General features: G+C 41.0%; 1 protein-coding gene across 2 annotated transcripts in view; it reads right to left on the bottom strand.

Moving 5' to 3' along the window:
* The window catches only part of LOC117813357 (glutamate receptor 1-like), a 100796-nt gene extending 76085 nt beyond the window's left edge, over positions 1 to 24711 (bottom strand). For both annotated transcript variants that reach the window (XM_034684525.1, XM_034684524.1), the window contains exons 1-2: positions 24316 to 24711; positions 17104 to 17238 (exon numbers count right to left, since the gene is read on the bottom strand). In XM_034684525.1, coding sequence (XP_034540416.1) covers positions 17104 to 17238; positions 24316 to 24421 — 241 coding nt within the window. In that variant the 5' untranslated portion in view covers positions 24422 to 24711. The remainder of the gene's footprint in view (positions 1 to 17103; positions 17239 to 24315) is intronic.
* Positions 24712 to 27483: the final 2772 nt, after the last annotated feature.

Raw genomic sequence — 27483 nt, 5'->3', positions numbered from 1 at the left:
AACAAAAAAGAAAAGAAACTTCCATTTTCACTGCTCTGAGGACTTTCTTCATCTCTGCTGACGGATGAGTTTTCAGCCGCTCGGCCTGAACCCATTAACGCAAACTGGAGGAAAAAAAAGAGGCGATATTTTTTCATGAAATGGTCCCATCCTGGATTTTTAATGTGCAGCAGCAGGGGTCTGGTCCATGAAGCCATCAGCAGAGCCTGAGTCTGTGTTAACATGAGGTCACAGTCAGGTTAGAGCTCCATTCAAACCCCTGTTACATGCTCTATTAGAGCGAGATGCTCCCTCTACCTCTCTGTCTCTTTCTGCTTCTCCTGATTCAATTCATTCTCTTCTATTCAGTGAACCTCCTTTCTCTTCGGGGCTGATTTGCTGCCATGAATGCGACATCGTGTTGTATTGCCAAAGTGCACCGCTCCATTTGGGTTCCTTCATGACAGAACAAGCTCATTGTGAAAGAAAAGCATTCATTAGCTTCCATCTCTCCATCTCTCTTTTAATCCCTCTGCTTTAAGTGATCTCCAAAGGTCGTGACCTCTGCCTATATGTTCATAACGTATGGGGTCAGATTAGTAAAGAAACAGCTTGACATGTTGGCTCAGATGTTTTTTGCTGTGCACCACGTGAGGAGAACGCCCCAATGAAGCTGGAGTGCAGAGGTATTGTAACTGAAATATCTTGAACGTTTGAAATCTGAGAGATGAAAAATGAAGTAGGATTGCTTGGCGTTCTGACATCACTGCCGTCAGAAGTTGAATGAGGACCCTAGACTGTATAAAAAAAGACGTAGTATCCATGACGTCACCCATCTGAAGCAAATATGGCGGGTGCCATATTGGAAACGCTGAAATTCGTCTGAGATAGTTTGAGGTAAAGAGGCTGGCCTTTAGCCTCTTTGTCAGCAGCTACAGGGTGCCTGTCTGTCAATCAAGCAAGCCATGTCCTTATTTAGGCAAAAATAGAGAAATTAGCAATTTGAACCTAAACCATTTTTTGAACCAGTCCTTAAACATGTTTATCAGTGCTGTAAAGATTGTCTTTTCTGAATGGGTGTGTATGTGGTTTCCATTGTTTCTGCAGCCAAAACAGATTTCAAATATTGTAAGAGACAGGTGAACTCCAAAAATAGCGCAACCACAACTTTTAACTCTAAATCAGGCCCATGGTGAGCAGCTTGACACGACACAGTAAATCAGGGCTGCTGTAATCGAATATGAAAAGTTGCATGGTTTTTTTTCATTCAATGTATTTCTGCCATTACTGCTGTAACAATGCAAACCTCCCTGTTGTTGTAATAATAAAGGGTTATCTTATTTTATTATAAGGACTTAATAATTAAACTTACAGGTTATTAAACCGGCTGTTGCACATTTGCATACAATACATTTTAATATTACTACTGTACAACAATTTACTGATGGTTGTTAAAGTAGAGTGACGAAAAAGAGGGTAAATGCTAATGATCTGTGTGCTCACACACCCTGGCCACCCCTATGTCAGTGCCACCCATACACTGTAAATAAAAATGGACAGCGTTGCTCCGCCTTCTCCCCTTGTACGGTTCTGAAGCCAAAAAACCCCGCTCCAGGGCGCAGCCATTGTGCAGTCAGAGTCTACGAAGCCACAGAATTTCTGTGGTTGCCACGGTAATTTATGTGTCGGCATGGTAACGAGCTCCGCCCTACACAAGATCCTATGGAGTTTCCCTCAACGGCAGCTGTCAATCAAAGTAAACCTGGAAGTAAAACCCCGTTATCCTCTAATAACTAACGAAAAAGAAACTTTTCAGAAAAAAGAGGCCTTGAACACAAAACACTCAAATAATAACTACATATCACCACAGCATACATTTGTGAGAAACATTCGTACCATGTGTATTTATTTTTAAAGTTTGACTGCAGACCCATTCAAATGAATGGAGGAGACAGAGTTTTTTACCTATACTGCAGCCAGCCACCAGGGGGCAGACGCTTTGCTGGAAGCTTCACTTCCAGCTGAGCGAGATGCACCCCTGGTGCCACCCCATTCTAAAAGTCTGGACACGCCCCTGCACAGCGGCACACAGAAAACAGTGGACTGAATGCTAACAAGCTGTCAAGTTTGCTCAACTTAAGCTCCATGAAAACATCCCTCTGTTGTTTTTAAAGACTGAGAGGAAACATAGCCATACTTCAACATCTGTCCCAGAGAGATGGTAGAAAAGTGCGGGCGGGAGGAGGATTAACGGTCAGCTGGAGCGTAATATTTGTGAGGGAATCCACAGCATTCTGCACTGATCGGCATTACAGTCACACACAAACTGATCAGGATGAAGTTAAAAGAAAAGTGACAGTGACATGATTAAACAGTCTGTTTTAAACTATCCCAATAACTCATGTGTTTGGCTGACCCTAGCTTGGCCTCTTGTACTGTATTTGCAGAGGAAACAGTCTCATCCCTTCTGCAGCACCGCTCACTGTAAACATACAATTCTCCTCACTGCAGCTGAACATAGTTGCTCGTAAACTGTACGCTACGTAGAAGGTTAATAACATGTTGTCCTGTTTTTATGGTGCTATTATTGCATGTTCGAAAGGACTAAGCCTCGCTTTTACACAGATGGAGCTCAGCGGATTAGAGGCTGAAAGAACAGGGAAGAAATTATCTGATTGGGCAGAAAATCTCTCAAAGAGATGATACTGATCTGTTTCAAACTGGCTTGATTGGCCTTCACACTGATCCTTAACGTCTGATCAGAACATCCTGGATAAAATTAAGTGGGTCTAAAACAGGGAGAGCAAAAATGGATTCATCATGCATTCACTCAGGATGTCATACCGCCTGAAATGTCTGATTTAGGAGCAGCTTTCTAGAAACTGAAATGCAATTTTTTTGTGAAACATGTTGCACAACCACCAGGACAAATGCTCCACTAAACGCCATCTACTGGCGGTTTGATTACTGACATTTCCACACACTGATTTCAATGAGAAAGCACAAAATTGATCATTTAGAAATTTAGTAAACTGCAATTAAATACTATTTCCTGACTGTGCAATAAACAATCTACATATTGTTTCTTAGAGCAGTGCTATTCTACTATCTATTCTAGATGCTGCTGCAGTGTTTGGAAGATTTTTGCGCAAGCTTACGAGTAGACATGCCTTGGTTCTGCTTCTTAAGAATCCCATCTGAGAAATGAGTCAATGTGGTCGGCGGGTGTCCGTGGACCACTGTAAACAACTCCAGCGGTAACTTGTTAACACCGCTAGCAAACCAGCTCCTGGCCGCTTGGTAATAACGTCGCTGTTTTCACAACCGGACACTTTTATCCTGACAGTCTGTTGATGAAGTGGTCTTGGGTGAAAGTGAGTTGAAAAAAAAGTTAATAATTAGTGTTGCAGCTTGACAGTGAACTTTTGGGAGGGAGAGACGGTTTTACACATCTGCAGGAATGGAAGCCGTCATTTTACTATGCTCTTTTTGCCCTCCAGTCTTCTGCGATGGTCACGTGACTGAAAACTATGAATGCACAAAAACTCTTTGAGATCAGCACTGACTCTCATGTTGGTAAGAGAGCCTCTGATTGGTCAATAGACTAGACCCAAGACATCAGGACGTCACTTAATGGACCAACACTTTCAACGCCTAAAACTGGTTAAATAATCACAAGAAGACATCAAGTACAGGATTTATCTTTATAGATTCACTATATGGAGTAACACAACACTGCAGTTTGAGGCCAGATATGAAGGAAGAACAATGATACCAAGCCTCGTTTTAATAGAGCAGCTGTCAGATTAACACTTATGTGGTGTTTAACTAGCGTTGCCAACTTTCTCACTACTAAATGAGGGACAGGTGCACGGTGCCATGGTGGTGTGAGCATGTTGTGTGAATTCAGCGTATATTCTGATTCTGATTCAACTAGAAATGCAGAAAGTGTGTATATTCCCTTTAATCTGTACTGTATCATTATGTAACCTCATATGAATAAAACTCAAAGAAACCACAATTTGGCTCTTTACATCAAAAAACAGGCGAAAGAAAAATGTAATGCAAAAGAGGAGTATGACTCACCACATGTACTTTTTCCATGGCTACTTTTTGCTGCTCTTGACTGACTCAAGCAATCTTTTGCCCTTTTGCACAGCCAGAGTTTTTGCAGGACGTGGCACATTTGCACTGTATACAACTGATGCGTGTGAGGGGGCCTGTGATTGGATGACAGGCGGTGTGATTGGCACGTGATCTGCCACTACCGTTTTATGTGATCTGGGATCTGTAGAGTGCAGTCTGCTGTATTTAAAAAGTTAATAGTCAATATACGAGACAATTGGGGTCCTGTATGAAACAAACCAATTTAGCCCAATATACGGGATGTCCCGGCTAATACTGGACAGTTGGCAACCCTATGTTTAACACCAAACACTATAAAACCATTCCTGAGTTCATTACATGAAGAGTCAATGTAAAAAGGCTATACAATTTTTTGTCGGGCGGTGCGAATAAGCAAATTAAACTCACGAATGGCATGAAATTTGCTTAATTGACGAGAGTTGAAAAATCTCAGGCAAATAATTGCCACCGTGATAGTCAATCAGCGTTTAGATCCTCCGGTGGTATATGATGTGACGTACGGACCAACGGAGGTTCAGTCACCTGGAATATATGGGACACATTGATTAAATCTCTGTTCAGCTTCCCTGAACTCTGTGACTCTACCTGTCTTTATTGGATCAGGAATAAACAGAAGCTCACTGTGAGGAAAGTGAGTGACGAGGTCAGATTATATGGTAAATTGTGCTAGCAAGTTAGCATTGTACCCTCTAGCATAACCGGCTTCACCATTCAATGTAGTCGAGCTCAATCTTGTTTGATGACAACAGACTGGAGTGGCGTTTGAAGCGAACCCCACACCTCAAGCAAGATTCACGTCTTTCAGTACATGCGATGGAGCAAGTTATTCATGCGAATTGAGTGAGTGAACACAAAACATTCAGGTGTTCGCACAAATTACAAGTTCACAACATTAAAGAGATTATTGGGCAAGCAGTGACTTTCAACGATATTTAAGACACAGCACACCATCACCTAAATGTGAAAACAACATTGCAGACACGAAGGGATCAGTATTTAAAATACCAAAGAGGTGAGTTTGTTGATGTACGTGTCAAAGCCACTGGGTGGAAAATGGAGATAAATCCAATCTGCAGAAAAGATGCAAAGATCTGTCAAACTTGCAAGGTGGAAATGTCTGAATCACAGCAGCAGAACTTCCTGTTGGGACTCATTATGAAAACTCAGAGTGTTTTACTTAAAAATAAGCCCTTTTCCGCACACAGCAGCTCCCTAAGATGTACAAAGCAGCGAGACCTCCTCAGGTCATCTTCAATTTTCCGCTCAGAGGCGACAGTAATTATTTGTTTGACCACGAGAAGGTGCGTGTCATGAAAACAAACGTCGGCTGTTCAAACAAACCATCAATGTTTATCTGCTGAGGACAGACTCTCCATTAGTGATGTGTCTCAGCCTGAAGTCTCCGCTCACAAACCTCAGGTCTCACAGAAGCAGAGGAAAAAACAAACTGAAGGTGCCAGATAAAACACGACACCGTCTTGTAATAAGCATAAATAAAGAAGAGAGAAATAAACAGCACAAGAGCCGGGTCTGCAGAATGTTAGCAGGAGCAAACACTGAGTGAGAAGCGGGTGAACAATTAGAGAGCATGAACGAAATGCAAATGAAAAACTTGAGAAGAAATGAACAGAGTGAAGGAGGAGACAATCAGAGACAAGGAGGAAACAAAGAGAAGTGGACAGTCCAAACATTTGAGTCTGACACATCACAGGTGAGTCACTGCTGATTGGTGTGTCACTCCAGGTAATGAGGTTGACTGTGTGACACAAATAGCTGGAGCAGAGCCTCTCGAGTACTTCTTGTTTCGAGCGCTCGTGTTGACGGTGCATTATTTTGCACTCAGTGTTTCAGAAATGTGTGTACTCTCATATTTTGTTTTGACATCAAATGTTGTGAGCTGCTCCGCTGCAGACTTCAGTGCAACTCTGGAACTAAACAGCCACGACAGAGACTACACAAACACGTTGACGGACAAGGTTGTTTGTTGTTGTCATTCCTCAGCTTTGAAACATTTCACAACTCCTGGAGGGATTGTTACCACATTTTAAATTAAGACTGACCAGAGTGTTGTGCAACTTATGACTTTAATTTGTAAGACTTTCAAGAAGTTTGATAAATGAGTTGACACGAAAGTTGCTGGATTTGCAGCACTATGTGGCTTCATTAAAGTCCTGTGAGCAGCAGCAAGCATTTCATGAGCGTATGTTGGCATGCAAGCGCGGACTATCCCACTTTTTCACATGCATTTCAAAGATAGTGTGTGTATTTGGCTTGTTTTTGCATCCCGGCATACATTTGGACTGATATCTTTATCTTCCCGACAACTGCACGTGCAATCAGCCATAAGTCGGCAAATTCCAGCTAACGTGAACTCTTGCTACAATATTTGTAGCCACATGCAGCACGACTGCAACATCTTACCATCCCATAACAATGTTATGTTTGTGGGCTGTAGCTGTTGTGTGTCTTAAAAAAAAACTTTGCAGTGATTTGTCCAAGATCTGAATCCCCGAAAGCAATGAGTTATAACCATAGACTGTATAAATAATGTACGTAGTATCTTTGACATCACCACTCTGTTTCTGAAGCGCTGTTTGAAGCCAATCATCAGCAGGAACCATATTGGAAATGTTGAACTCAACTAAACTGCTGTCAAGCTAGTGTGAGGTAAGAGGCAGGCTTTGAGCCTCCTCACAACAGCTACAGTGTTCCCGCCTGTCAGCCAAGTCAGTCAGGTCCTTATTTGGGCAAATCTTGTAATCTTAATATCTTCTGAAGTGTTGCGCTGTGAAAAAATTCACCCTGTACAATGTGTGCTGATAAAGAGAAATTAGCTCTTCAGTCTGAAGCCATTTTTTTTAACTAGGCTGTAGGCATGTTTACTATTGCTGCAAAGATCAGCTTTTTTGAATAGGTATGTATGTTGTTTCCGGTGTTTTCTGCAGCCAGCCTCAGACGGACGCCCAATAAACTGCTTGCTGCTTGAATCCAACCCACTCGCAAGACTCGAGTGAGTGGCTGTGTTGTTGTGTTGTCTCTGTAGGCAGTAAGAGAGGAGGAAAGGTGTGAACTTTGGGAGGCCAAGAGGAAAATCTAGATTGTCACTTTTAAAATCTATCCAGAACTACAAATATGACTTAATCTTTCTACTTCATTAACACTTATAAAATTTAAAATGCATGTCAAAATTCTGAACAATTCATCAATGAATTAGCAGAATAATCAGTGATGACAGTGGTCATAAGGGGAAATCTGTACACAAACTTGTGTTGTATATGTGCAAACGGATTATTTCTCTATGCCACAATTCAGCTTCAAAACAACACTGATACAAACTCCTGCAAAGGAAACTTTATAATATTGCTTCATATCAAGAGTTTTCATCGTTTATGATAAATGATGTTTATCATGTAAAAGCCTTTTCAAAGCTTAGACGAGCCCCGTTCATCCTTTTTCCAACTCTGTGGAGTTCACCGTGAAATGATACGGAAACATTGTTCATCCATGACCGTGATCACATCCGATCATGTTGGTGCATAATGAATCCTGTGATGATATTGGCTGATGACTGAATGCTTCATGCACACGCTTCCCCTCTGCAGATGTTGTCATGTTAATGCAGCTGTAGGTTCTTCTATGAGATTCACAGCTGGTTTCATTCATGTGATCAGAACCCCCTGTGGTGCTTTGCTGCTGTCCCACTAACCTCCACCCCCACCCCTACTCAACCCCGCACTTATGTTTACCTCCATCTGTAATGTTTTCTAATGCTGATTACCATACTGGTCCAAACATAGGACGACCCAATTAAAAGGTTAGCTCCCTTGATCTCCGAGGCTTCATCTGGATGTCAACTCGAATAATGGGCAGGACTTCCATCTGTTTTCAGTAACACAAACACACTCTCCTGTCAGTCTCTTGAGGCAGCTGCTCTGATGACCATGTGAGATTTTCCCTGACTGGCTCACCATTATCAGACATTAAACTCTGTGACTCCATATTTAAGCTCAGTGACAGATGTTTAATGTCTTGACCATCATCTTAAAAGCAGCATCATAACACTGCCTCTGTTGGGTCTCTTTGTTCTGGACGATCACCATGTCTCTCCATCTTTCATCCCCCTTCTGCTGTGGTGGTTGTGAGTGACTGCTGGCCTCAGTCATCAGAGGTACACAGGCTATACAGCTAAGTGGTATTGCCGACTGTTCTGAACGAACATTGGCAGTCAAAAGTTTTGACCCCAAATATATGCTGACCCCACTTTTTCAGATTTATTTCAAGGAGAAAAAATGACTTATATGAGGGTCAATACAGAATCAGATTCAGAACTACTTTATTTATCCCCAGGGGGAAATTCAGTTGTTACAGTATGAAAAAAAGTCAAATATTAAAGAATAAAATAAGTTATAAATATGAATAAAATAATATAAATTGGATTAATAATAAGTATATACAGTACATAAACGCAGAATAGTTAGGTATGTTATATGGCGCTGCAACAAGATTCATCTCATAGCTGTAAATCTGTTGCCCCCTCTTATTTAGGGCCAGAGCATTGAGGGTGCAATGACCTCTTTGGAATGCAAGGAATTCTTATTATTACAGTTTGTGCAAAATTAATTGTTTATGGGGGCTCTAACATGCCCAAAAAAATCTCATTGAATTAAGCACAAGCATGAGGAATGCATGAAATGTTTATATTTTGAGGGTCTCATGGAAAAACCTTGAAAACCTTGCTTCTTAGTGCCGCCTAAAGTTTTCAAATAACCCTCCCCTTAGAGGGTTTTTTTCACCTTCCTGTACAGAAACGGCTGTGAATATTTCTGACATCAAGAGCTACAAAAAACCTCTTGCACCAATATTCTAAAACCAACAGGAAGTGTGACACCTTGCGTTGAATGTCAAAATCGACCCCCAATTAAGTGATTTACAGGGTTCCTTTGAACCAACTCAAACAAAGAACCTCTGCATCACAATGCTCCTACCCAGTCCTTACCCCTGTTATTCCAACACTGTAGAGACCTGCTGGTTTGTGTTGATTAGATCTAACTGTCCGGGGACAGACAAAGGAGCATTACTGAACGCCCACGCCAAGATTAACAGTGATAGGGAGAAGGTAGGAAAAGGCACAAGTCTTAGTTAAGGCTGATTTATACTTCTGCGTTGAATCAACGGCGTACCCTACGCCAGGGGTCCGCGTAGCTCCCGTACCTACGCCGTGGCCTACGCACGTAGCTGACGTGCACCTCCTCCAAAATGTAACTCCCCGTAGAATCGACGCGGACCGCAAGCTCTGTGATTGGTCCGCTCGGCGGCTTTCTCTTTCCCGCATTTACAACACTTCCGGGATCCCGGACATCGGCCGCACATCGGCCGCACATCGGCCATGTATTTCATCTCCTCCTCTCTATTCTTCATGTAATCATGTCTGTATGATAAACAACAACATGTATCAGCTGTAGATTAACATAACATGCTCTGAAACTCTGTGGAAAAGTAAACAGAGATTGTAGCGGGACCGGAAGCAGGCGGCCGGCTATCAGAGAGACCGCACTGCCCTCAAGCGTTTCGGCGGAGAATTGCTGCGCGACACGGACACACCGACGCACAAGTATGTGGGGCTCATGTCCGCGTCAGCCCCTGCTGCGTAGGGGAGACGCAGAAGTATAAATCAGCCTTTAGAAGCACTGAAAAGTTGCCCATCAGTCTCAAAGGATATATCACCTTCGCTTTAAGCCAGTGGTTTCCATGAATAATGTAAACCAGTTGTTGTTGTCACCGAGCAACATCCACAACTTTTCTACAGGGTTTGGTTTGGAAACAAAGATCTTCTACTAGTCGATGAGTTAGCATATTCACCATCTCTCACATCTATTGGAGCAGATCTGTGACTGAGATGTTTGAGTGCTTGTAGATATCCAAGGAGCAACATTTTGTTGTCAAAACTTTAAAAAAAACCACCTGATCTGTTTTGAAATATACTGATTGGTCTTTAATCACAAAACAACACCTGAAAGAGACACACCAATATGATCACTTCGCAAATAGTTCAATTTAGAGATGAAGAAGAACCACTCTCTATCATTGACTGACAGTCTTCATCAGCCCAGGTTGAGCGCTTAAAAAAAAATCCTGAACCTCCTAGACGCTGACAAAACCGAATTTCTCTTTCTATTTTTACCTTTGGATCATTTGTCTGCTGCTGATCCTTACTGATGCTCCTCATTTCTCCTGAGGGGGGTTTTAGGAGAGACAGAGGATTGAGTCATCTCAGAGTAAGAATACTATTTGTTTCAAGAGAGATTAAGAAAAGACAATTCAGAGAAAAGGAGTGTTTCCTCTGGCTACAAAAAGTCTGAGATGATTTCTGTGACACACTGAACCGTCACCACTCTGACTGCTGATGTTCAAGCTTGAAGAGAATCTGACTTACATCCAGATATTAAAACAAAGACCCCAGCACAAAGGCTTGAGGGCAGGGGTGAAATATTTGGGATTATGTTGTTTGTTCCACTCTTGAGAGTTGGCTAAGAAGAACATGTCTGAGCTGTGCTGATAGTACGTAGTACTCCTTGTAGTCTTGGTTGAGACTTCAGTCCTTATAAGAAACAGAGAAACTTAAGTTTCAGATTTTAAAGCTTCAGTACATATTCAGTACCTACAGGAATGTGATGCAAGGAATGAAAACACACATAACAGATGTTATGACAAGGTCTCTAAAAGTAGTATGGGAGGTAGAGCCTTCAGCTATCAGGCACCGGGAGGCAGACACCCTCTCTACTTAAGAGTAGGCTTCAAACTTTCCTATTTGATAAAGCTTAATGTTAGAGCTGGCTCAGGCTTGGACCAGCTCTTAGTTATGCTGCTATAGGCTTAGACAGCTATAGGCTTAGACTGCCTGGGGAACTGACACACTGGGATCCTGTCTGTCCTTCTCTCCTCTGTCTATCTCTTACTTTAATTCTCCCTGTCCCATTAAAGTTAGTAAACATAGACCTTTCTGGAGTCCCTAAGCTCCCTTGTCTCGTAGGTTCTTCGCAATCTCCACTCCAGCTGCTACAACTACTACTATCCGTCTCCCTGCTACCATCTATCTCTCTCTTCATCTTCTTCTATCCCTCTCTCCAACACGGTCTCAGCAGATGTGTGTCTAACATTGTGATCAGACTGAGTCCTGTCTGTAAGATGGGAAGGGATCTTATCCTGTCTTGAGGTGTGAGTTTATTACTCATTTCCAGTGAAGACACTGGTGACAGAGTCATTCATTGCAGAGGTGTAGAAATAAATCTGCATCTAACCATTTCAGCTCATTTAACCAGCTAATCGGCGTGGTTTCGGCCTCCTGTTTTTTCCCATTATTATCTGCCAGAATGTAAAAGTGTTCAAGAAGTGTTGAATTATTCCTTTAATGTGAACACCTTCTCAGCTTCCACACAGTCACAGATTTGATGCTCTCTGTGTCGTGATACTGAGGTTCACTGCAGCTGTGTTGTAACGTTGGACTAGCTGTCAGTCCTGCACCTAGGCATCACTAATTCCTGATAAAAGTGTCTGTGAGCTAAGTCTGAGCTGCTGCGATGAAAACTGTCAAGTGTCAGACGCAGCAGCTCTGAGTGCTGAGTCTCTGCTCGCAGTGAAATATTTGTTTTTCCACCTAAGATGCAGCCATGCAGCTCTGCTCTGACTGTAGAGTCTGTCTCACAGGAGGCAGAGCTCAGTCTGTTTTACATTTCACACAACAACAGACCAAAGAGAGAGATAGAGGGAGGAGAGAGAGGAGGAGAGTCGTAGTAAAGATAAAAAAGAGAGGAAGAAGGAGTGAGAAATTGGTACACACTGCAGACAGCAAGGAGAGGACAGTGAGTCAATCTCCCCAGTGAACGCTCGGTGCATGAGAAAAAAACTGTCTTCAGCTTTAATAAATGAAGCGTTTACATTTCAGAAAATGTAATCATGGGAGAAATGGTTGCAAAGAGAAATTCGAGTCTCCTACTTGTTGATTATGTTGCCTTCCAAACCAAAAACACAAAGCGAGCCGGAGCGCCTGAATGAGGCAATATGCCATCTTTGCAAACATACAGCAACAGAAAAAGATGAAAAACAAGTCTGCTTACAGCGTACAAATGAACAAACCAGCAGCGATTAAAGCTCTGTTTCTTTGAAAGCACAGTGCAGCAAGAATTAGACAAATATGACCACACTCCAATGACAGCTGTTAAGTCAGGAGGACACCATGTTTCTGATGCTACAGCCCGAAAGGGACTCACAATGAGCCCAAACTAGTCACGTCTTGATCCTGAAACCCCTGACTTGAGATTCTAGTTCCTTACAACAAAGCTCCTGAGTCTACTGGGGATGGGAATTTCAAGCAAAATCACTACTCATAGTCACTACTAGCTATCGCAGATTATTCGGTAATTTGATTTGATTACATGAGAGAAAGACGTTTAATGACTGTGCACAGTTGTTGTAGATATGCTTCCAGTTGAATTCTTGACGAGCTGGATCATGAAGGAGGCAATGTGAAGTAACAAAAGTATCCCAGAAAGGGGCGCCAGGTGAGCTCAGATGTTAAATTGCACGTACAGAGGCTACAGTCGTGGATGGTGCGGCCCTTGCTTCAACTTCTACACGTCATTCCCCTCTCTCTCTTCTCTGTTTCTGAGTCTATGCACTGTTATATTCCCTCAATACAGGCACAAACAAGTCCCCTTCAAAATAAAAGCATGATAAAGAACCTTAACCTAATAAACCATTAACAGAAGCCGCTTAGAGAGATCAACTTCAGAATTGTAGTTACATCAGAAACAGCAGCAAGATGCATTACTGTATATGTATCGATAAAGGCTGACTAATATTGATTTTTATGACCAGTACACGTTTAAGGAGGGAACCTTTCAGTATTTATAAGGCAGGCATTATTATTATTATTATTATTAGCTTATATAGACACGCACCTATTCATCATTGTGCAACAATAGTCTCTGCAACGTACTCAGAAGATTCAGACTCAGCTAGGATGCTCTGCTACATCTGCTGCCGACAGGTTTTCCTTTATTGTGAGACAGCTTTATATGTTCTTTGAAAAGTGTTGATATGGAGAACCTTTGACACATAAATACAGATACCGATGTATGTGTGAAAGGCCAGCTTCGTCAAAATCGTGCTGACAGAACATCAGCCAGGCACCAGGTACGTAATCCCTTAAAGTGTTCAGGTACTGTATGTGTGGAAGAACGGCAACAGCAAAGAAAGAGAAAGGCTGAATAAGATGGAAAGGAGGAGAAACAGGAAGTGAGAAAGAGAGAGAGAATGAAGACAGGTTTTTCTTCTCAGACACAGACAGAATGAAAAGGGCAAAGAAGAGGCACACAGACGGAAAACACAAACAGAGAAGAGAGAGAGAGAGAGATGGTTTGTGGGTAGTATCCAGAGGGCAGGTGGGATCAGCTCAGGTGCAGCAGAACATTCAGACCCAGTTCACGCTGCTTTAGAAAAATAACCTGAAGCACAGAGCTGAGTCTGGACTGTTTAAAGGATCATTCTGCTTCACTTCAGCTGGCTTTTATTTCGGTGATTTTACCTCCGATCAGTACATTCATTCAAGCTGTGTGGCTTCAGTTCAAACTCAAGGTACTTGCCCTTTACTTTGTTATCATGGTGGCATAATAAAACAAATCTGAGAAAATCACCATCCTATAAAACAACAAACATCAAATCCACAAAGTGCACACAAAAGGTTCGTGTATTTGAAACTGTGCTTCTGAAATGACAACAAAGCATCCCTGTACTCTGGTGTTGATGGGGGTGTTTGACAAATCTTGCATGCATTTATTTGTGGAAAAATTGTCCCACTTTCTATGTAAATGAACCTTATTTGCAATAAATATAATTAAGAAACCGTCTTCTAAGAGTTGGTGGCAACTCAGTCAACAATATTAATGAAGGAACAGTTAACCTCAGGACAACCTAAAAGTACTTTAAGTCAGTAAATATTACTCATTGACATACTATTATTGTTTAGGTCAGTAGTTAAATCTGTCAGTTGAGGCTCTCTGAAGCTCTGATAATATTTAGTATGTTTTTCTCCGTGTGTAAAAAATGAATGAGCAGCTCTTCTTGCTTGCTCAGAAGAGCTGTTAAAATCAGAGACATCATTAACACACCTGCCAAGATTCAACGTCACAATACACTACAAGGTTCCCTCCCCTCCCAACACATCACATCTAGGTGGACAGATTTGAGCTGCCAGGATGAGAGCGCACAGCTCTGCACAGCCGAGAGAAGAGATGCCGACAGCTCATCAGCTGCAAAACAAGAGTAAGCTACACAGAGCTGCAGAGCTTTATGAGCGGGTTTGCATCAAATATGATCGGTACAACATGCCTTGTGAATTTAACCTTGAGCAGTCAGCAGGGGGAAGGATGCACAATTATGCGATTACAATTTAATACAATGGCTTGTTTAATCAGTTGTATATCATTACAAATGTAAACATTTAAAAAGATTTGTTCACCAGCAAGCACAGTTTTGTTTTCTTCTTTAAGAGTAAAAACCTCCACAAACCACTTCAGGACTTCATTACCCTGTTAATCCCTTTAATAGAGAGGTAATTTGGGGTTAAATGAGTTCTAAATGACTGTGAGAATCAAACTTTGATGTCCGGTCTGATTAGGATGTTCCACCTTGCTCTCTTTGACTCCCTGCAGGATGAAGACTCTGCTCTAAACAATCAAAGGCTGAGATTCTATCAGATGAAGCTGCTCTATGGAACTCTGCACATGTATAAAGCATGACTCAGCAGAAACATGAACACTTGTTACCGCACTTTATGAATAGAAATGAACCGGAAATTTTCTCGAGCTCCAAATCAAAAACTAAGAGCTGGTGGCTGGCGGCAAAACTAAAGGCAGGAAACTAAATCTGAAGGAGAGCTAAAAAGAGCTTAAAATGACACTGAAGTCTTTTAATATGCAGTAAAAATGTAGTGATACATTGCACCGTTACATATGTAGTCTGTGAGGTGAGGTCCTTTCTGTGCTGACTGAGACTCAGTTTGTCTTACATTTCTCAACTCTTCAGTGGGAGGATTAAGTATTAAACCAAATGATATGAAGTCCTGACATTTTGAAGAGGGCTTTGAAAAAAAACTGTAAATGCTTTTCGTAAAATTAAAGATTTATTTTGCAGTTTCTTAATTTTCCTAGAAAAATTCATGGGTTGAAGTATTCTTTATTTCAACCCTGCAAAGATTCTCGAGCTTGATTTATGTATGTTAGTATTACTGCTGAATATGCTTCATTGGTTCCCTGCATGCAACTGTGTTTTATGTGTAAGCTGCTCAAAACAATATACCTTGAGTAGCACCTTTAAAGGCTAGCATCATAATAAAAAAGCTCTTCATTTCTATAAAGAACTGGGGGTGATGTATTTCTGCAGATTTTTAAATTCAGGTGCACAAAGCGGGCTGGTGAAATCAGTATTTAGGGCGGAACAAAACAAGGTCAGCACATTGTTCTCCAAACCTACTGCACTGAGCTGAACGTTCCCCGGAGCCACAGTCCATTTAGTGCTGAACTCCCCCCGCTCTACGTGCATTTACTGCTGCTGTCTGCTCTTTTAAAGCAGCCTACACTTAGTTGTGTTTTCCCTAAATCCCTGCTCCGCTGAATGAAGTCTAGATGATGGAGGAATGAAGCACTGACCCATGATGGTGACCAAAAACCTGCAGGACCGTCAGACTGACAGCACTCGGCCTAATATTGCACAAACATCACAGCTGATATGAATAAAACATGCACTACCCACTGAGGGAAAATTACACGTTATTTAATGGTTTATGTATGTTATGTCATGTAGTACAGAAAACATGCAATCAGACAAGCAGTGTTTAGATGTCCTGACTTCCTGAAATGCATCAGAAATGATAGATCCCACCTCCATTCAACAAACAAACATTGTAAAAGTAGTTTTCTTCTCCTCTTGAAGACAGACCTTGTGAACTGATGTTCACAAGAACATCAATTTTTCTGGTTCATACCACTGAAGGAAGCCAGAGTGAAGCCTCTGTAGAACTTACTGTTTACAGTGAAACTGAGACTCACCATAAATGCTCCTCTGGGGATATAATGAAGAAAGAAATTACAGCTTTTACTTTAGTTTTATCTAAAAGCGCAATCGCTTCTGCAGTTACTAATTGGACTGTAAACAATGAAGCGCAGAGAAAGGAAGATGTTTATAGCTAACTGCTGGCTACACAGTGAAACTGAGACCTAATAGAAACAGATGATAGCTGGCTTCTGCAAATTTCACCCTCACTCCCAGAGACTATGTCCCAGACAAACGAAAGCTGATGGATTTTGTAAACTTGCCAATATCTACCTCTGGTAGTCAAAGTACTTAGTGAGTTGTCATGTTTGTGAGCACCTGATGAACTGGAGCGCTACATTCTTTCTCTTTTCTGTCTGTCTTTGTCTCCTGAGAGAGATATCTGTCTCTTTAACTGCTAAATTCTCCCCTTTATTCAGTTTCTAACTGAGTCTGTCTGATTATGTACTATGGCTTTTTTCAAAACTGCTGCTGCTGGAAACACAGAGATCAAACAGAGAGGAAATTTGCCTCAAAAACCCAAATACTCGTTATGTATTTGTCAAATCGAGGACCCCAGCAGAGCTGCAGACTGGTGTTTATTTCAATTGGAGGTCAGAACTATGAGCAACACTTTCTCAGAAAGACATTCAAGTCAGAATTGATATCCAAACCCTCCCTTCATGGAGGTGAATCCTGAAAGGTCACTTAATCTGAATGCAACAGAGGAAATATTTGGCTGAATTATTCCTTCAGCTCCTGCACAAAGCAAACAGAGACATCCCTGAGATGGTGCTTGGTATTCAACCTTCGAACAAGGTGGTCTGGGGATCCATGATAAAAATCCATCATCATGCCCTCTACATGAAAAATAAATAAATCTGTACTTACAGGCGTAGGTCATGGCAAAGCTGCTCCCCGTGTCCACCATGTCCACCTGCGGCACCAGCTTGGGGATGTCCTGGTGTTGAGCCAGAGCAAAGCGAAACACCTCGTACTCATGGGAGGCGGTGGGGAAAAGGCCTCCTGTTTGCCAAAGAGACAGTGAATATCGTTAACTGTCCCAAAGCTCAGAGGAAGAGAGAAGAGACATTACTATTCAGATCGGTCATGAGATCATGTCTGCTTTAAAAATGGAGTAAATCAGCCCTGCTAGTGAAACAAACACCATAATTCAATGTCAACTGTTTCAGAATTACATGGTGGATGGTTTTCTGCAAGGATTTTAAATCTTGCTGTGATGGAAATGTGCAGACATAACATCCATCACTTTTGAGACCACATTGTTACTGTATCACTGAGTTGATAAACTTAAGTTTGATGAAAACATAATGGTTTGATTCAGCAGTGTGAGCGACCATTTGTTCAATATGAGAGAGATACCACCAGAGAACATGGAATCTCAGAAAACACTTGCAGACCAGCTCACAGCTGATGCAGAGACCCTCATCCTCCAGGCATCAAACTATCCAGGGTGGCCTTGTTTTCCCCCATGTGAGGTTAGTTTACACTGTGAGAGATGATTTGCTTTAAGTGTGGAGGATCCAGGGAGTGATCTTTAATGTTTAGTTAAACTGTACAGGTTTAAAGTAAGAACCACTGTTCGTATTCTAAGTATTACTACATTCAGGCCAAAATCCCATATGTTGTTACTTTTTGAGTTTGCCATGTTAAGCTTTCAGCATATTTTTTGGAGCAAAAAATGTTTATCCAGTGTTTGTCATTGTTTTGGTCTGTTGCAATAATTAACACCCATTTGCATGATACATGCTTATGTGTCCACTCCATAGACTGTAAATAAAATTGGACACCGTTGCTCCACCTCTTCCCGTTGTACAGTTCTGAAGCCAAAAAATCCCGCTCCCGGGCGCCGCCATTGTGCAGCCAGAGCCTGTGAAGCCTGAGAAACATTCGTACGACGTGTATTTATTTTTTAAAGTTTGACTGCTCCCCCATTCAAATGAATGGGGGAGACAGATTTTTTGACCTATACTGCAGCCAGCCACCAGGGGGCAGACACACTGCTGAAAGCTTCACCACCAGGGGAGCATCCAGCTCGCTTGGTCCACTCCCATGTTGATAAAAGTATAAAAACTTGAAAAATATCCCTTTAAGGTTAATTTAGAAGAGATAAAATGTGTGATGCATTTGCAATTAATCGTAAATTAGCTATAAACAATAATGGGATTAAACACAAGTTAAATAATCGTGATTAATTATGAGTTAAGTATAAACCATCATGTGATTATCGCGATTAAAAAATAATGAAGGTAAGCATCATTCTGTGGGAAACACTGGCTCCCTATGAGACAGTAAACATGGGGAAAGCTTGCTAACCTCTCACCTTTAAGGAAGAGATCACAAGCGACACAACTTCTTGACTTGAACATATAGAGGCTCACTGTTTTCCCCTTATTCAATCTTGTATCCTGAGCTCAGCTCAGAAGCTGTTCATATTGCATTATATTTACTCTACAATGTACAATCTTAATGTCATGAACACATAAGCACAATTTTAATTACGTTGGATTCCTGCTTTAATAATTTAAATCTTTCATTGTTGTCATGATTGATTCTTGAAGTTGTTATCTTCATTAGAATAAAACTTTTGCTCTGAGTTGCATCTTTAGGCACAATAGCTGGTTGATTGCAGCACAGACTGAGTTTACCATTGTCACTGAAAATAATGGCTGTCTGCTTCTCAGTAATTGCTGCTAAAAGCTTCTTTTCTCAGCTCTTGTTCTGCTTATTGTTCAGGCCCTCGCACTATTCACATTATGGCTCAGGGTCAAATTATCTGAGCACTTCAGCTCCGATCCATCAACCCTCTTCTTACGTCTGAGGAAGAGTTTTTTTTATACTTGTGTACTGACTGTACAGCCAGTCGCCTGGCTGTTTACAACCGCTTCATTCAAATGTGAAATTAAATTGACTGTCTTTCTTTACAGAGGCTGTGGTGACAATCTGTTCCCAATACTGAATGTAACATCATTCCGTCCCCAGTTTTGTCTTGTGTGGTTTAGAAAACAGCCAAAGAACTAAAATAATGTAACTTCACTTTGCACAAACCTTTACTCTGAACCTTCAGGAGCAGCAGTACCAGTCCCCTAGCCAATAAGATGATCACAGACTGAAGGCAGCTCCTCCAAGATGCTTCTTTAACCTTGTGGGTTATAAGATATTGTGCTGTCTTCGATTGACCAACAGGTTAACTTCCATGACAAAGTGGCAAAAGAGTCAATCTTAAACAAGTGTCATCACATGCATTGACATGCATTTGTTTGAAAGAGACACTTTGACTGAGCTAAAGCTGCACCATAAACGATAATACACTTTCAAAATAGGAGCCCCAACATTTTTAAAAATTAAATTATATTACATTCAATGGATAAAAACACAAGCTGAAATATGTATTTGAATTACAACATATTTTTTCAAGACACTAAGAAGGATATTGTTGTAAATTGTAAATGTAAAGTACTATCTATCAGCCATATTGTTGTGGAATACAAATAAAATGTAATAAGTACGTGCAATAGTTAATAATTGATTTGCGATTTTGTACGGTTTTAATGTCAACTAATAACTAATAAAGTTTAGAATCTGAATTATATAAAATAAGGTATTATAACATAAAAATTTGCAACCATACTAATAATATGTTAAAACACGAGAATAAAGGTAGAAGTAGTCTCAACAGAAAAGCTGGACTCTCGTCACATTATAATATATCAACTCTGATTACTATGCTTTAATTGTTGCAGATTAATAAGAATTTAGATATATGTAGCTGTCCGTGGTGCTGATTCATAGATTTCTATCAAGTAGCAGTTCTCAGATCTGATTCAGCTGTAAGGATGTGACTCTGTGTATTTGTGTGTTGGCTATGAATGATGCTTTTTGACTCTGTCCATGGTGCTGATTCCTACAGCGGTGCATGGTGTTAATGTTAAGATAATACAGAGTAACTCTGTTTGTGGTCTGATCCCCTTAATACTTTAGTCACTGTGCTGACTCCTATGTCCTTCTAGGACGCTATCCATGGTGGTGATCTTCATATTATTGCCATTAAGAGGAAATTGAACTACTATTTAACCTTTAGACAGTAGGGTGGATTGTATCCGTGAGAACTAACCACTAGCCGAAGCTGTTAAATGAATGTAAATGAGAGTACGCTTTAAAAAAAGTGTGCAGGCCTGTATAGCAGCATGAAAGGGAAATAACTTTAAATTGAATATTAAATGTGAATGCGAATGTCACAGATGCTAAAGTGACCCATATGAGTTGAAGTATCTCAGAAATAGTCATTAACCGTATCACTGTGGTGGTTATTTTAAAGGTTGGTCACAGTTTATTTGCTGTGTCTTTAAGTTGAATATCAAAATTGCTCACACAAATATGTGAATTTTTACAGGACAACTATTGGAATGGTGCATGATTTATTCATTGGAGTTATAAAGGCTGGAAGCAGTCCATCTGCTCTGACAGAAGGGTTCACTGACTCAATAAACACATGCAGAGAAAACCAATGTAACTGATTTTTATGCTGAAACTCACTGGAGTCAGACTGCAGAAGTGATTTTATTCCAGAAAAATGCAGGGTTCTTTTTTTAATGCGGGTTAGTTCAACTTGATGCCACATCAGCTCCAAACCGGGGGAGGAAACTGGACCAGTGCTCTGATGTATTAAATTATAACTTCATTTTTTGCAGAGTGACACGCTCTGCAGCTCCCAGATACCTGACCCAGACTGAATGTGAGCTAACCAGTCAGGGTCGGAAGAAAAGAGCAGAGGGAGGATTTATTTGATGAATACAGTGACTGAGATCATGGAGAGAGGAGCTTTGAGATTATTCATCCTGAACACAGCTGATAAGATCATTTGAATAGGTCCCATGTTGTACATGTTGCAAAGCCTGTGCAGTGCAAAACAACAGAGGGTTGTGAAGGTGCCTGACTGAATACGAAATACAGATAGGTAAGTTTAAAGACTTGTAAGAGTAGAAGTACTAACATGTTTACTGTATTAAAAGTTTGAAGTAAAGGTTCTGAAATATTAAACACACGTAAAAATGTGTCCCTGTCCCAGAAGGTCTATTCTCCTGAATGTTTATGTGCAAAGCTTACTGAACCTCACCTTAATTACAGGAGAGTATTAAACTTAAACCACTCTGACTTCAGTTTAAGTAAAATACAATCATAATACACCTTTACAGCTCAGCAACGTTAGTTAATATACCATCTACTTGTTTCACAAAAACTATCTTAAAACAGACAATAACTTATTAAAAACAACAAAAAACTAGCCAGGAGTGAAAATGTTATACTACATCTGTACTCAGCACCTTTCAAGGTACTAGTACTTTAATCATCTCCAATTTGTAGGACTTGATATTTTTTCTCTGACACGATATAGGTTCTTTACAGATTAAGATTTCACAAGCAGCACTTTTAAATAGCAGTCACAGTCTCTGCCAATGGTGCTGACTGCTGTAGTGTGTAATGTTTCCTCATGACGCTCTCCATGGTGCTGAATTTCATGTAATCGGATTACAATGGTTAATAATTTGTTTGTAATAAAATCTCTTTTCAGTGAATAAGAAGAGCCAGCATTTGTCTAAGAGAGTTTTCAGTAATTGTTTTGTTTAACTTTATTCTTAAATTAATATTAGATGGATATCACTTTACCTGTAAGGATGATCATTCTCACAGCGTAGACACTTTGGTATATGGTTAAGGACTTGTACCCAAGCTGGGATTGAACCTCCAAACTTCCAATTGAAGTAACTAACCCAACAACAATTATTCAACAATTATGGGGAAAAAAGGGTTTCCGACATTAGGATATGTAAAGCCAAAGCCACAGTTATGATAACTATGAAAATAACATTTCCATAACATTATAATAAACATCAGGTCAACAAATTTAAGTTTTTAAATTGTTCAATGTAAAATTGAATTTGTTAATTAACAACCAACCAGAGATATAGATACAAAACTATGACACGAGTTTATACAAAATCTGGAAAAATGAGTGACGGAGACAGAAATGTCTGTTTTGGTAAGTTCAAACCAGTGAACTACTACAATGAAAACGTCTAATTGACAATACTTTTCTCAAAGACGGGGCTTACCTTTTTCAGGTTGTGCATAAAAAACTAAGTTTTACCTCAACAATGGGAAAGCCATAAAACGCTTGAATAAGTTGTTTATTGGGATTATTCAATAATGTACTCTGTAGAAAGCATGCGGCCAAAATATGGAGCTCTTGTGTTGTGAAATTTCAAAGATGGTTCAAGTAAAATATCTAAGAAGTCAATGTCCTATATTAACAAGATCTTTAAACCAACACTTATTCATCATACAATCTAACACATATAAGACCACTTTGGTGATCTAAGGATTAAAAGGGGATCCTATCATGTAGGTGTTTAAAGTGATCCATTAGGGAACCACATGGTGAGATATGATTATGCTGCACCGATTGCCAACCTGTAAAAATAGGTTAAGTTAAGGTAAGGGGATCTATTCGCACGCATGAAGGATTTAACATTTTCCTCTTTGTGTTTTCATATCAAACATCATCTAAAAATGTGATGTTTTAAGTCATAAAAGGTTAAGTATAGTCGTGTACATGAATATTAACAATCATAGGTCAAACAATCTCAAAGAGAGCCCACTGCACCTGCTGCTAAAGTAAGACCACTAACCTGGCTCACAGAGAAGAGCCAAGACTCCCGTTACATAATAATATGATATTTCTATGTAGCTCTGTTCATGGTGCTGATTTCCTTAGAATTGCATGTGACTCTCAATAGTGCTGATTTGTAAGAATGTTGTCATATGATGCTGTCCATGGTGCTGATTTCATTGTAAGAATGTTGTCATATGATGCTTTCCCTGCTGCTAATTACCTGATTGTTGCTAAATGAAGCTTTGTGTGCTGATTCTGGTCATTTTATGTTGTGACTCTGTTGCCATAAATGTTGCTATTTGACTATGTCCATGGTGCTGATACAAATAAAACTGCCATATGAGTCTGCCTATGTTGCTGATTCTCATAATATTGAATTACTCTCCCAGTGATTGCTCTGTAGGTTCATCTTTGGTTTGACACCTACACGCTGCCGATCATGGTGCTCTGTTGTATAGGACTCTGTCCATGCGCTAATTCTGATACAATGCTTTACCTGAGTCTGTAGTGCTGACTCCTAAATGTTTACCATGTTTTGATTCCTGTAATAATTATACCTGACAGTACAAGGTGCAAACTCTTATCAGGTTTTGTGACTCTGTCCATGGTGACGATTCCTGATCTACTTTTGTGACAGTCCATAAAGCTTACTGCATGATACTGTTCCGTAATTGTCCATGGTGCTGATTTTTAGTAGTGTTGCATACTCTGACGTGCTGATTTTGTGCACTTGAACTCTTGCTCATTTCATTCATGTTTCAAATTATTTTAAAGTAAATCTCATTGTAGGGATGAAGGAACAGCCATAGTTTAAAGCGTCCACACAAGCCCATCATCGTGTGAGTATTCAACTGTATGTTGCAGAAATGTCGACGAGCAAGACCCTCAAAATACTGTAAGTCTCAACATAAATATATGAATAATAACATACTGTAAATCACAGAGGGAAGCCCGGCCACTGGCACTGTTACAGGAGAGCTGAGCGGAGCTACACATTTAACATAATAGCCTATAAGTTACAATCATTCTGTCAGTATCAGAGGATAATTACAGGAACCAGTCACGACTTTTGTTTGAGCTGGAGTTGGACTATTGGGCGTCCATTGATTATTTTATTCGAAATGCTATGTGACAGAGGAAATGAATTAATAAGTTATAAGAAGGCTTGAGATCATAGGTGCGTCATTTTAAGAATGCAATCCTTTGCTAATGAGCCTGACTTAAACGAACAGCGGGTCAATTTGAAATAAAGAAACATATAGATCCACAGACACTATGTTTTATAATCTTTGATGCAATAAAAATCAAGATATTTGAGGTTTTCTGTTTAAATTAAGATCAAGCTGGGTCTTCCCGCTGGTCTTGGAGCGCCCCTGGGTGCATGCACCCCGGCGCCCGCGCGCACTTACCTATGTTGATGTTACTTGGGAAACTTGTGCCGCTGCAGAGCCCGAGCAGCAGCAACAGCGGCAGTGGTACGAGGACCGAGGGCAGGGGGAATCTCTGCAGCCGCATGTTTCCTCCTGGAGACACGGAGCGACCGGCGTAATCCCATTCACACCGGGGCCGGAATAGATCCACCGCAGCCCAGACACAGACTCACTCATCCACCGATCGTCTTTTTCTCTCTCGTCTTTCTGCTCGCTCTCTCTCTCTCTCCTTGTCTGAGTTTTTCCTTCTTTTCAAACATCCATAGTTGGAGCGCAGAGCTCTGCTGCCGCGTCGACTCTGACTGTCAGAGTGTTTGTTCTCTGATTCTGTAACCAACTACCTCTCTCGCCCCCCCCCCCCCCCCCCCTCTCTCTCTCTCTCTCTCTCTCTCTCTCTCTCTCTCTTTCTTCCGTCTCTCCCGCTCCTAGCATCTCCTACCAGCATGAATATACATAGAGCCTGATGGATATGAAGTAACTAAAACAGTTTGGATGGTTTAAGGACTTATGTCTTCTTCAGGTGGTCAAAATACAAATAATTGAGTATGAACTCAATAGCCTTTATGTGCTTGTTTACTTCCTTATTCCTAACATGCGTAACCTTTTTCCTCTATCGCTGTAAGGATATGAAGAAAAGAAAAGAAGGAGGACCCAAAACACGATTTAATAAACCACAAACCTCAATCAAAATCCAAAATAAGACTCAGGAGAAGACTCACAATGAACTGACATGACAGGTGAAGCAGAGAAACTAAATACACAGGGTAATCAACACAGGTGTGGATCACAAGACACAGGTGCAACTAATGAGTGCAATCAGAGTGGAGGGAAACACGACGGCAGGAAGTAAAACTAAACCAGACACAGAAGGAACAAGTAGGCTAATTCAAAATAAAACAGGAAACACTGAGACTGAACTAAAAAGTACAAGTCAAAATAAACACACAAGGAAAACAAGAACACAAGACATGAAACACAGGGGTAACACAGTAACACAGGAAGATGCAAGGCAAGGCAGCTTTATTCATATAGCGCATTTCATACACGAGGGCTGATGTTGAGGCCAAAGAGACAACCAGGGAGCAGACGACCCTGGGAATCTTCTTCATAAAGAAGGAAGGTGCAGAACCCACAGATCACCTGGAAGATGTCGGAATAATCATCGAAGGAGTGGAGGTGCTTCATGATCTTGGTAACATTGCAAGTGCACTCCCCATTTTATTTGGCCTCATGTACTCATTGGACTTGAGCTACCCAACAAACCTGAGGTACACATTTGAGATTCTACAAAAACGTGTGATGGAACTGGATGGCACCCACCTCTCAACAAAGGCTCAAGTGCTAAAAAACAAACTGTTTGAATGAACAATTTAGACAAGACATGACAAGTGGAGTGTGGAGCATCAAAGACCTTTATGTGATGTGCAGGTTGAATTGATATACTTAGAAATGGAGTGGTCTTAGTTTCAAATGATTAATGTCTGAATAGGTTTTACCAGAATTTCAAAATGTTCTCAAAAGGGGAGAGAATGATTGTAAACTATGAGAGAGGTTGTATTTCGTTAGATCAGGGGTAAATAACAGTTGGTCTTTCTCTCCATTTCACTGGGATTGGAGTGAACTGGAGGGCAGTAAGAGATGCATTGAGGGTTGTGGCAACAATATGAAGGTGAGAGAAACTTTATGAGTGACATATGACGATAAAAGTGTGCATAGAGCAACAGACACAGGCACCAAATTAACGTCCAGATTTTCAGTTACTGTTTGTGATCTTTTTAGCATAACAAGTTGATATAAACACGTAGCCCTGTGTTGAAAATGTCCATTCCTTGCTAAATGTGTTGCAGTCCCGGAATTTTTCTATTTGTTTTGTATTGTCAAATTAACAAAATTGCACACTAGGATTTTGTTTACACTGCTGAAGTGGCAGGGAGAAAAAAAGGCAATTTGTTTAATTAATTAAATTAATTTATCTTATATTTTTGAGTATTTTGGACGTGGCATATAACATGGGTGCACCTTTATATGTAGATTGTTTGAAATTATCCATATTTTGAAAATTCTTGATTTTTTTATTCATTTAAAAGTTCCAATTGGATTATGTTTTACAAACTTAAATTTTCAGTCAAATATTTAATTTTACAGTTTTCTGTTTTAAAAAAAGAGTTCATATTTAGCTTCTCTGTGTTGTGGTGGTCAACAAGAATTGCCTGTGTCTCCAAAGCCATGCCATGCCAACTTCTTCCACTTATCTGGGTCCGGGTCGCGGAGGCAGCAGTCTCAGCAGTTTCAGCAGGGAAGCCCAGACACTCCTCTCCCCGGCCACTTCCACCAGCTTTTCGGGGAGGATACCGAGGGGTTCCCAGGCCGCTCTGAGATATATAATCTCACCAGCGTGTTCTGGGTCTCCCCTGTAGCCTCCTCCCAGATGGACATGCCCAAAACACCTCATCTGGCTCCTCTCGATCCAGGGGAGCAGCGGCTCTACTTTGAGCCTCTCCCGGATGTCTGAGCTCCTAACCCTATCTCTAAAGGCTGATTTATACTTCTGCGTCGAATCGACGGCGTAGCCTACGCCGTAGGTCCGCGTAGCTCCCGTACCTACGCAGAGGCCTACGCACGTAGCTGACGTGCACCTCCTCCAAAATGTAACTACGCGTAGAGCCGACGCGGACCGCAAGCTCTGTGATTGGTCCGCTCGACGGCTTGGTCTTTCCCGCATTCACAGCACTTCCGGGATCCCGGACATCGGCCACACATTGGCCGTGTATTTCATCTCCTCCTCTCTATTCTTCATGTAATCATGTCTGTATGATAAACAGCAACATGTATCAGCTGTAGATTAACTTAACACGCTCTGAATCTCTGTGGAAAAGTAAACAGAGATCGTAGCAGGACCGGAAGCAGGCGACCGGCTATCAGAGAGACCACACTGCCCTCAAGCGTTTCGGAGGAGAATTGCTGCGCGACACGGACACATCGACGCAGAAGTATGTGGGGCTCTGTCCGCGTCAGCCCCTGCTGCGTAGGTGCGACGCAGAAGTATAAATCAGCCTCAAGGCTGAGCCCAGCAACCCTGCGGAGAAAGATCATTTTGGCCACTTGTATTCGCGATCTTGTTCTTTCGGTCACTACCCACAGCTCATG

This window comes from Notolabrus celidotus, chromosome 5 (assembly GCF_009762535.1).
Source record: "Notolabrus celidotus isolate fNotCel1 chromosome 5, fNotCel1.pri, whole genome shotgun sequence".
Lineage (NCBI taxonomy): Eukaryota > Metazoa > Chordata > Actinopteri > Labriformes > Labridae > Notolabrus > Notolabrus celidotus.
The sequence above is the reverse complement of the archived record's forward strand: the minus strand, read 5'-3'. Positions and strand labels throughout refer to the sequence as shown.